Below are 12055 nucleotides of genomic sequence, written 5' to 3'. Positions count from 1 at the left end.
AAAAGATGTTTTGCATATCACTGATGACTCATCTGTCCCTGACACAAGGGTACACATGTTTAAGGGGAAGAAAGCGGAGGTAAATTTCCCTCCTCTCATGAAGAAAAAGAGCGGGAATCTCCAGACAAGAAACTGCAGATTCCCACAAAGAATTCTCAGGGAGTATCCTTTCCCTACTAGGGCCAGGATATGATGGGAATCTTCCCCTAGGGTGGACAAGGCATTGACACGTTTACCCAAAAGGTAGCGCTGATTTAACAGCTATCCTCAGAGATCCTGCAGATAGCATGCAGTAAAAGTTCTTTGAAGTCCATTAACACACATTCTGGTACACTACTCAGACCGGCGATTGTGTCGGCATGGGTTTATAGCGCTGTACAGCGTGGACAGATACCTTATCAACGGAAATTGAAACCCTAGATAAGGATACCATGTTATGGACCCTAGTGTATATATATGATGCTGTCTTGTATATAAGACATGCCCAAAGAGACATTAGTCTACTGAGTTCTAGAGTCAACGCTATGTCGATTTCTGCTAGACGTGTCCTGTGGAACATGCAATGGACAGGTGATACCGACTAAAAGGAGCATATGGAGGTTTTACCTTACAAGGCTGAGGAATTGTGTGGAGAAGGGCTCTCGGACCTGGTCTCCACAGCTACAGCTGGTAATTCGGATCTTTTGTCTTATATTCCCTCACAGTCTAAGGAAGCACGACATCTATTTATCGTAGTCCGTAGAGGATGCTGGGCGCACGTCCCAAGTGCGGACTTCTTCTGCAAGACTTGTATATAGTTATTGCTTACATAAGGGTTATGTTATAGCTTCATCGGTTTGAACCCAGGCTATGTTGTTGTTCATGCTGTTAACTGGATAGTTATTATCAAACAAGAAGAGCGACCGTGCACCGGTATGTATAAATTGCAAAGATTATACGAAACCAAAAATTGGACAATTATATTACTAGAAGGAAATTTAAACCTTTCTAATTATGTCCCTATTGGTGGTGCGCCCAGAGCTAGAAAGTACAAGTACTGGCAAAGGGAGAGAAAGAAAGCTCTTGTGTGGGCGCACTCTTAGGAAAGAAGAAAATATTGTTCAATTAATTACTGAAAGTTATTAAAATTTATATTTATTGATCAAGAGTTAAAAACAGAATACCCCTCTACGATCCAAAGAAAAAATGTAAACATAATAAAGACATGAGAAAATGTAAAAATGTTCTGGTCTGTTAATCACATGAGAAGGATTAGAAAGGCTGCAGACACCTAATAGTCTAACACCCGTTTCTCCTGACCAGTACAGATAATCTGTATTAATGAGACCGACCAAGGAGGTCACTGACTGTAGGAGGTCAAATAATGTGTCTTAGAGAACCACTGAAATCAGGTTGATTCTAAGCAATTTATTATTCACCTATTATACCATGTTACTCAGAATTGGAGATATCTGTATTAATATACCCTGAACGCAGAAAGAAGAGAAGAAAGTTTTGAAGGAACAAATAGTGGTGATACTGCTGTTGGTGTCCACCCTTCTGAGGAAGGGGAATAGTCCCTACTCTACAACACCGGGTATTCCCAAGGAGTCTCCTCTCAAAGTACTGACCCGGCCCAACGCTGTTTCGCTTCCAAGATCAGACGAGATCGGGCATTAGCAGCGTGGTGTGATAGTAGAGAGGCTATCTACCAATGAGAGTGCACCTATATACAGATGGTAGAGTAAGGATTTAGAAAGATAAGACCATATAATATGTAGATCTGCTTTCCACGTTAGGCGGGGTAGGCAAAATGTCACTTAATGGCAAAGTGCACCCTGGATCGTGAATGAGAGTCTACGGAAAATAGTGAGTGATAAAAAGAAAAAAGATATAGTCACTCTTGAATTGGACTGGTGGTTATTAACCCTGGTGGGAGACCACGTCACAGAGTATGCAGCGTCAGGTAAAATAGTACATGTGGATATACCTCACATATGTATTCATTTTTTTCAAAGTAATGATGTGTTGCTTTGCACAAAAATGAATACATATGTGAAGTATATCCACATGTACTATTTTACCTGACGCTGCATACTCTGTGACGTGGTCTCCCACCAGGGTTAATAACCACCAGTCCAATTCAAGAGTGACTATATCTTTTTTCTTTTTATCACTCACTATTTTCCGTAGACTCTCATTCACGATCCAGGGTGCACTTTGCCATTAAGTGACATTTTGCCTACCCCGCCTAACGTGGAAAGCAGATCTACATATTATATGGTCTTATCTTTCTAAATCCTTACTCTACCATCTGTATATAGGTGCACTCTCATTGGTAGATAGCCTCTCTACTATCACACCACGCTGCTAATGCCCGATCTCGTCTGATCTTGGAAGCGAAACAGCGTTGGGCCGGGTCAGTACTTTGAGAGGAGACTCCTTGGGAATACCCGGTGTTGTAGAGTAGGGACTATTCCCCTTCCTCAGAAGGGTGGACACCAACAGCAGTATCACCACTATTTGTTCCTTCAAAACTTTCTTCTCTTCTTTCTGCGTTCAGGGTATATTAATACAGATATCTCCAATTCTGAGTAACATGGTATAATAGGTGAATAATAAATTGCTTAGAATCAACCTGATTTCAGTGGTTCTCTAAGACACATTATTTGACCTCCTACAGTCAGTGACCTCCTTGGTCGGTCTCATTAATACAGATTATCTGTACTGGTCAGGAGAAACGGGTGTTAGACTATTAGGTGTCTGCAGCCTTTCTAATCCTTCTCATGTGATTAACAGACCAGAACATTTTTACATTTTCTCATGTCTTTATTATGTTTACATTTTTTCTTTGGATCGTAGAGGGGTATTCTGTTTTTAACTCTTGATCAATAAATATACATTTTAATAACTTTCAGTAATTAATTGAACAATATTTTCTTCTTTCCTAAGAGTGCGCCCACACAAGAGCTTTCTTTCTCTCCCTTTGCCAGTAACTGGATAGTTATCACAGGTTGTACGGTGTGATTGGTGTGGCTGGTATAAATCTTGCCCTTAGATTAACTAAAATCCTTTCCTCGTACTGTCCGTCTCCTCTGGGCACAGTTTCCCTAACTGAGGTCTGGAGGAGGGGCATAGAGGGAGGAGCCAGTGCACACCCAGATCCAAAGTCTTTCTTAAAGTGCCCTATCTCCTGCGGAGCTCGTCTATTCCCCATGGTCCTTACGGAGTCCCCAGCATCCTCTACGGACTACGAGAAATAGATTTACCGGTAAGTAAAATCTTATTTTCTCTAACGTCCTAAGTGGATGCTGGGGACTCCGTCAGGACCATGGGGAATAGCGGCTCCGCAGGAGACAGGGCACAAAAATAAAGCTTTAGGATTAGGTGGTGTGTACTGGCTCCTCCCCCTATGACCCTCCTCCAAGCCTCAGTTAGGTTTTTGTGCCCGTCCGAGCAGGGTGCAATCTAGGTGGCTCTCCTAAAGAGCTGCTTAGAAAAAGTTTTTAGGTTTTTTATTTTCAGTGAGTCCTGCTGGCAACAGGCTCACTGCATCGAGGGACTTAGGGGAGAGAATTTCAACTCACTTGCGTGCAGGATGGATTGGATTCTTAGGCTACTGGACACCATTAGCTCCAGAGGGAGTCGGAACACAGGTCTCACCCTGGGGTTCGTCCCGGAGCCGCGCCGCCGACCCCCCTTACAGATGCTGAAGATTGAAGGTCCGGAAACAGGCGGCAGAAGGCTCTTCAGTCTTCATGAAGGTAGCGCACAGCACTGCAGCTGTGCGCCATTGTTGTCACACACTTCACACCAAGCGGTCACGGAGGGTGCAGGGCGCTGCTGGGGGCGCCCTGGGCAGCAATATTTAATACCTTTATGGCAAAAGAATACATCACATATAGCCATTGAGGCTATATGTATGTATTTAACCCATGCCAGATATCTAAAACTCCGGGAGAAAAGCCCGCCGAAATAGGGGGCGGGGCTTATTCTCCTCAGCACACAGCGCCATTTTCCTGCTCAGCTCCGCTGTGAGGAAGGCTCCCAGGACTCTCCCCTGCACTGCACTACAGAAACAGGGTAAAACAGAGAGGGGGGGCATTTTTTGGCGATATTTTGATATATTTAAGCTGCTATAAGGAACAACACTTATATAAGGTTGTTCCCATATATATTATAGCGCTTGGGTGTGTGCTGGCAAACTCTCCCTCTGTCTCCCCAAAGGGCTAGTGGGGTCCTGTCTTCGATAAGAGCATTCCCTGTGTGTCTGCTGTGTGTCGGTACGTGTGTGTCGACATGTATGAGGACGATGTTGGTGTGGAGGCAGAGCAATTGACGATAATGGTGATGTCACCCCCCAGGGAGTCGACACCGGAATGGATGGCTTTGTTTATGGAATTACGTGATAATGTCAGCACATTACAAAAATCAGTTGACGACATGAGACGGCCGGCAAACCAGTTAGTACCTGCCCAGGCGTCTCAGACACCGTCAGGGGCTGTAAAGTGCCCTTTACCTCAGTCGGTCGACACAGACCCAGACACAGACACTGAATCTAGTGTCGACGGTGATGAAACAAACGTATTTTCAAGTAGGGCCACACGTTATATGATCACGGCAATGAAGGAGGCTTTGCATATCTCTGATGCTGCAAGTACCACAAAAAGAGGTATTATGTGGGGGGTGAAAAAACTACCTGTAGTTTTTCCTGAATCAGAGGAATTAAATGATGTATGTGATGAAGCGTGGGTTAACCCAGATAGAAAAGTGCTAATTTCAAAAAAGTTATTAGCATTATACCCTTTCCCGCCAGAGGTTAGGGCGCGCTGGGAAACACCCCCTAGGGTGGATAAGGCGCTCACACGCTTATCAAAACAAGTGGCGTTACCGTCTCCTGATACGGCCGCCCTCAGGGATCCAGCTGATAGGAGACTGGAAACTACCCTAAAAAGTATATACACACATACTGGTGTTATACTGCGACCAGCCATCGCCTCAGCCTGGATGTGCAGTGCTGGGGTCGTCTGGTTGGATTCCCTGACTGAAAATATTGATACCCTGGATAGGGACAGTATTTTATTGACTATAGAGCAATTAAAGGATGCTTTCCTTTATATGCGAGATGCTCAGAGAGATATTTGCACTCTGGCATCGAGAGTAAATGCGATGTCCATATCTGCCAGAAGGAGTTTATGGACGCGACAGTGGTCAGGTGATGCGGATTCCAAACGACATATGGAAGTATTGCCGTATAAAGGGGAGGAATTATTTGGCGTCGGTCTATCGGATCTGGTGGCCACGGCAACTGCCGGAAAATCCACCTTTTTACCTCAGACCCCCTCCCAACAGAAAAAGACACCGTCTTTTCAGCCGCAGTCCTTTCGGTCCTATAAGAACAAGCGGACAAAAGGACAGTCATATCTGCCTCGGGGCAGAGGAAGGGGTAAGAGAGGGCAGCAAGCAGCCCCTGCCCAGGAACAGAAGCCCTCTCAGGGTTCTGCAAAGCCCTCAGCATGACGCTGGGGCCTTACAAGCGGACTCAGGAGCGGTGGGGGGTCGACTCAAGAATTTCAGCGCACAGTGGGCTTGCTCACAGGTGGACCCCTGGATCCTGCAGGTAGTATCTCAGGGTTACAGGTTGGAATTCGAGAAGTCTCCCCCTCGCAGGTTCCTAAAGTCTGCTTTGCCAACGTCTCCCTCAGACAGGGCGACGGTATTGGAAGCCATTCACAAGCTGTTTTCTCAGCAGGTGATAGTCAAGGTACCCCTCCTACAACAGGGAAAGGGGTATTACTCCACGCTATTTGTGGTACCGAAGCCGGACGGCTCGGTAAGACCTATTCTAAATCTGAAATCTTTGAACCTGTACATACAAAAATTCAAGTTCAAGATGGAGTCACTCAGAGCAGTGATAGCGAATCTGGAAGAAGGGGACTTTATGGTGTCCCTGGACATAAAGGATGCTTACCTGCATGTCCCAATTTGCCCTTCACATCAAGGGTACCTCAGGTTCGTGGTGCAAAACTGTCATTATCAGTTTCAGACGCTGCCGTTTGGATTGTCCACGGCACCTCGGGTCTTTACCAAGGTAATGGCCGAAATTATGATTCTTCTGCGAAGAAGAGGCGTATTAATTATCCCTTACTTGGACGATCTCCTGATAAGGGCAAGGTCCAGAGAACAGCTGGAGGACGGAGTAGCACTAACCCGACTAGTGCTGCAACAACACGGGTGGATTCTGAATTTTCCAAAATCTCAGTTGACCCCGACGACACGTCTGCTGTTCCTGGGAATGATTCTGGACACGGTTCAGAAAAAGGTGTTTCTTCCGGAGGAGAAAGCCAGGGAGTTATCCGAACTTGTCAGGAACCTCCTAAAACCAGGGAAAGTGTCTGTGCATCAATGCACAAGAGTCCTGGGAAAGATGGTGGCTTCTTACGAAGCGATTCCATTCGGCAGATTCCACGCACGAACTTTTCAGTGGGATCTGCTGGACAAATGGTCCGGATCACATCTGCAGATGCATCAGCGGATAACCTTATCGCCACGGACAAGGGTGTCTCTTCTGTGGTGGTTGCAGAGTGCTCATCTGTTAGAGGGCCGCAGATTCGGCATACAGGACTGGGTCCTGGTGACCACGGATGCCAGTCTGAGAGGCTGGGGAGCGGTCACACAGGGAAGAAACTTCCAGGGAGTATGGTCAAGCCTGGAGATGTCTCTTCACATAAATATACTGGAGCTAAGAGCGATTTACAATGCTCTAAGTCTGGCAAAACCCCTGCTTCAGGGTCAGCCGGTGTTGATCCAGTCGGACAACATCACGGCAGTCGCCCACGTAAACAGACAGGGCGGCACAAGAAGCAGGACAGCAATGGCAGAAGCTGCAAGGATTCTTCGCTGGGCGGAAGATCATGTGATAGCACTGTCAGCAGTATTCATTCCGGGAGTGGACAACTGGGAAGCAGACTTCCTCAGCAGACACGATCTACACCCGGGAGAGTGGGGACTTCATCCAGAAGTCTTCCACATGATTGTGAACCGTTGGGAAAAACCAATGGTGGATATGATGGCGTCCCGCCTCAACAAAAAACTGGACAGGTATTGCGCCAGGTCAAGAGACCCTCAGGCAATAGCTGTGGACGCTCTGGTAACACCGTGGGTGTTCCAGTCAGTGTATGTGTTCCCTCCTCTGCCTCTCATACCAAAAGTACTGAGAATTATACGGCAAAAGGGAGTAAGAACGATACTAGTGGCTCCGGATTGGCCAAGAAGAACTTGGTACCCGGAACTTCAAGAGATGCTCACGGAGGATCCGTGGCCTCTACCTCTAAGACGGGACCTGCTTCAGCAGGGACCGTGTCTATTCCAAGACTTACCGCGTCTGCGTTTGACGGCATGGCGGTTGAACGCCGAATTCTAAGGGAAAAAGGCACTCCGGAAGAGGTCATTCCTACACTGGTAAAAGCCAGGAAGGAGGTGACTGCACAACATTATCACCGCATTTGGAGGAAATATGTTGCGTGGTGTGAGGCCAGGAAGGCCCCCACGGAGGAATTTCAACTGGGTCGATTCCTACATTTCCTGCAAACAGGATTGTCTATGGGCCTCAAATTGGGGTCCATTAAGGTTCAAATTTCGGCCCTGTCGATTTTCTTCCAGAAAGAATTGGCTTCAGTTCCTGAAGTCCAGACTTTTGTAAAAGGAGTACTACATATACAGCCCCCGGTTGTGCCCCCAGTGGCACCGTGGGATCTTAATGTAGTCTTGGATTTTCTCAAATCCCATTGGTTTGAGCCGCTCAAATCGGTGGAGTTGAAGTATCTTACATGGAAAGTAACCATGCTACTGGCCCTGGCTTCAGCCAGGAGAGTATCAGAATTGGCGGCTTTATCATATAAGAGCCCATATCTGATTTTCCATACGGACAGGGCAGAACTGCGGACGCGTCCTCATTTTCTGCCTAAGGTGGTGTCAGCGTTTCACCTGAACCAGCCTATTGTGGTGCCTGCGGCTACTAACGATTTGGAGGATTCCAAGTTGTTGGACGTGGTCCGGGCATTGAAAATATATATTTCAAGAACGGTGGGAGTCAGAAAGTCTGACTCACTGTTTATATTGTATGCACCCAACAAGATGGGTGCTCCTGCTTCTAAGCAGACGATTGCTCGTTGGATTTGTAGCACAATTCAACTTGCACATTCTGTGGCAGGCTTGCCACAACCTAAATCTGTCAAGGCCCATTCCACAAGGAAAGTGGGCTCATCCTGGGTGGCTGCCCGGGGGGTCTCGGCATTACAACTCTGCCGAGCTGCTACTTGGTCAGGGGCAAACACGTTTGCAAAATTCTACAAATTTGATACCCTGGCTGAGGAGGACCTTGAGTTCTCTCATTCGGTGCTGCAGAGTCATCCGCACTCTCCCGCCCGTTTGGGAGCTTTGGTATAATCCCCATGGTCCTGACGGAGTCCCCAGCATCCACTTAGGACGTTAGAGAAAATAAGAATTTACTTACCGATAATTCTATTTCTCGTAGTCCGTAGTGGATGCTGGGCGCCCATCCCAAGTGCGGATTGTCTGCAATACTTGTACATAGTTATTGTTACAAACAAACTTGGGTTGTTATTGTTGTGAGCCGTCTGTTCAGAGGCTCCTACGTTTGTCATACTGTTAACTGGGTTCAGATCACAAGTTATACGGTGTGATTGGTGTGGCTGGTATGAGTCTTACCCGGGATTCAATATCCTTCCTTATTGTGTACGCTCGTCCGGGCACAGTATCCTAACTGAGGCTTGGAGGAGGGTCATAGGGGGAGGAGCCAGTACACACCACCTAATCCTAAAGCTTTATTTTTGTGCCCTGTCTCCTGCGGAGCCGCTATTCCCCATGGTCCTGACGGAGTCCCCAGCATCCACTACGGACTACGAGAAATAGAATTATCGGTAAGTAAATTCTTATTATATATCACGCTCTCTATGTACCCCATCTGTCTCCCCCTCCCCTTTAGAATGTAAGCTCTCACGAGCAGGGCCCTCTTCCCTCATGTGCTTACCCTTTTCTTACTTTAATAATCTTCAGCTGCAGCAAATCCAGCAGTCTTCTGCCACCTGATACTTATTCCAGTGTCATCTGCTGATGTAGCTGTTTATTTACCCTGTACTTGTCCTATAATGTCGTCAACTGTAAGTTGCTGTTTTCATGTTTGATTATTTGTTTATGTACTCTATAATTGGACGCTGCGGAACCCTTGTGGCGCCATATAAATAAAGGATAATAAATAAATAATAAATAAATATATGCAGATTATTTTGCATCTTATTCATTATGTCTATAAAAAGGACCACATGTCCTCAAACAAAACAGGCCCCACGGGTGCGTCGGCCCATCGGGAATCTTCCCTGTAAACCCTATGGCCAATCCGCCTCTGGCCACAGGTGATGGCAATCATACATTACCAGGAAAGTTCAGGAACAGAGCATTTTCTCCCTCAGGGAGAGGGTCAGGTAGGCAAGTATGCCCTGTATATACCCACTGGTAAATATGTAGCCAGCCATCTTGATACAAAGTGAAACCATTCATATTAACTGTTTAAATTCTAGTGCTTTTTTTTTCTTTTAAAACCCCTGCTGCTTCAGTGCTGCGTCTGGCATGTTTTATCTCAGTTGAAAATTATATATTCATCACTAAAAAAACAAAAACATGTTGCATTACAAAGTATAAATATCTGCCTGATCAATTGCACTGTAACACACATGTCACGTGCAGCTGGCTACGACGCAGTGTGAGGGGCGTTTCCCAGGGCAGCAGCAGCCAGGTCGCCAGCATATTTTGCACCACTGCTGTTCGCAGCCCAGCACAGGTCAGGATAGGATTAGGAATGGGAGCGGGAGGGGCTTACATTGGGCAGACCCGCCCCCTCTCGGAGTGACGTCACCGGACATACGCCATTCCCGTGCCTGTGTTCACGGTGTACGCGCTGGAAAGCATCCTTTCTCTGTGCGGCGGGTAGATTCATGCTGGGAGCGCGCTGAGCACTATGGCGTCGAGAGTGTCCGAGCTGCGCGTTATTGATCTGAAGTCCGAGCTGAAGCGGAGGAACCTGGATGTGACCGGGGTAAAGAACGTGCTGATCGCTCGGCTGAAGCAGGTAGGGGCGGCGGCCTCTTTGCTGGGTGGGGTCAGTGCGTGGACACAGCGCCGTATTCGGCCCAGTGTATTCGGCTGTAGTCTGGCTCTCCCGCCTACACGGCGGCAGCTGGCTGGGCCTGCTCTATAGTCACCCGTCCCATAATGCTGTGCGCAAACGCCCTCACTCCTGCTGCCCGGGAGGCCGTGTGATGCTGTGCGCTAGCAGGGGGGTGTATCGTGGCCTATGTCGCCGTAATCTTAGATGCTGTGCTTCCCCGGGAGGCCGGTTTACAGAAGCGATTGAGTGGCCGGATGGTTCTGACTATGGGGCATTTGTAACAATGTTTACTTAGATCCCGTTAAGTAGCATAAGTAACAATGCGGTCGATTCAGTTCGGCAACAGTTGAATAGAAACTCCCGGCGCTATTCAATACAGCGACGACTGACCCTCAATTGTTGGCAATTCTCTCATCCCCGGGGGATGAGAGAAGAATTCCAGAGAAAAGTGCTGCCGCGAGGCTGAGAATTTCACGAATCAGCATCGCCGTGGGTAGTTAAGTCGGAGAATGCCCGTTCTCCCGACAAAACTACTTGTTAAGTCGGCGAGAACGGGCCATAGCAGACTTGACTGGCGCTGAATTGAATAGCGTCGGGAGCTAATTCCCGGCGCTATTCAACTGTTGCCGAATTAAATCGACCCCAATGTGGTCTTGACGAAGTGCCACTTTCTGGGATATGTGCTGTGTTAAGGTAGGTGAGATACTGTGATAGCTGCCTTATGTCCTGGTGTGAATCCGGTGAGCCACTGGCAGGGAAGAAAAAGGGAGAAAAAAATGTTGCTTTGGCCTATCACCATAGAAGCTCTGAACTGCTTTCCCTTATGGAGATTGGTAAATTTCACAATGATGCTGCTTTTGTGATTAAAAAGAGGGATACTGCAGCTAATGTTACACATACATACATACATACATACATACTGATGATATGTAACATTTGCAGGGAGCCCCCCCTGTTTTCAGGGATTTTTTTTTGTTTGAGATATATGCCCCATATGTATTAATAAAAACAAGAACAAACGCTGTTATGATGCGAGACATACTACAGTCATGATTTAGAACTTAAATATTTGTCCTTTTTAATTCAACTTTGTATCACAGTTTTGGCTTTGCGATAATGATGGAACAATGTGATGATTGATTAAACTTCAGTAATTTGAAAATGTTTGATATATTTTAAAATATGCTTTGTTTCACAATGTAGTTATTTAATATTTGATAGTGTCTAGTAATGTTTATCTAACAAGGTAATGTTCATTGTATATAGGTACATTCAGTTGCTGTAGTTACTCCGGGCTGGATTCAAATGTCTCCCCTGCCTTTCCTCCTGCCTGTGATTGCTCTCATTATCTGCTATTCTAATGTCGCGCCATTCTGCGGCAACATGTTAATTTCAGCTTGCTACCCCTGTGGGTGGCAAGCCAAAATGCACCTAAATAGACCTGTTTGGGCATCCAAACGGGTCTTTCCACGCTTGCGCCCATTAACTTTAGCTGGGTTTATAGGTGCTTTGTGCTCTTAAAACAGAGTGTAATGGGCACCATCAGCGTGATAAGTGGGGGCATTTGAATATCGCCCTGCGATCTCCAGTCACTGAGAGATCAGGGGTGCGATAACATTTGAATTCCCCCTATTATACTGTGTTACCATCACTAAAGGGCCCTACACACTAGAAGACTTGACCAATGTGAAAGTTGACCAATTTCCCATGAACTTCCAGGAGTCCTGACAAACGATATTGAGTGTACACACTAAGCAGTTTTTCAAACAATTTGAAAGACGAAAGCTATCTTTGGAATTGGCACCTTATTTACATATTTTAATATTGGGGAGGCATTTCTGGGTGTATGGGCAGCGCTGTAGAAGGGGGAACTGCCCTACCAATTCTATT

At 46.6% G+C, this 12055-nt stretch overlaps 1 protein-coding gene and 2 pseudogenes across 2 annotated transcripts in view; 2 read left to right on the top strand and 1 right to left on the bottom strand.

The window, feature by feature from the left end:
- The window catches only part of SLTM (SAFB like transcription modulator), a 312645-nt gene that overhangs the window by 91561 nt on the left and 209029 nt on the right, over positions 1-12055 (top strand). Inside the window, exon 1 of one of the 2 annotated variants that reach the window (XM_063926176.1) lies at positions 9855-10126. The exons of the other annotated variant lie outside the window; for it this stretch is intronic. Within the exon in view, the coding sequence (XP_063782246.1) occupies positions 10016-10126 (111 nt within the window). The 5' untranslated portion in view covers positions 9855-10015. Of the gene's footprint in view, positions 1-9854; positions 10127-12055 lie in introns of those variants that run through there. 2 annotated transcript variants of the gene reach the window in all.
- On the bottom strand, positions 1562-1680 carry LOC134938941 (5S ribosomal RNA; annotated as a pseudogene).
- On the top strand, positions 2329-2447 carry LOC134938940 (5S ribosomal RNA; annotated as a pseudogene).

The sequence above is a fragment of the Pseudophryne corroboree genome, chromosome 6, assembly GCF_028390025.1.
Source record: "Pseudophryne corroboree isolate aPseCor3 chromosome 6, aPseCor3.hap2, whole genome shotgun sequence".
In the NCBI taxonomy this organism is placed as follows: domain Eukaryota; kingdom Metazoa; phylum Chordata; class Amphibia; order Anura; family Myobatrachidae; genus Pseudophryne; species Pseudophryne corroboree.
Note: the sequence above shows the minus strand (reverse complement) of the source record. Positions and strands in the feature narration are given on the sequence as shown.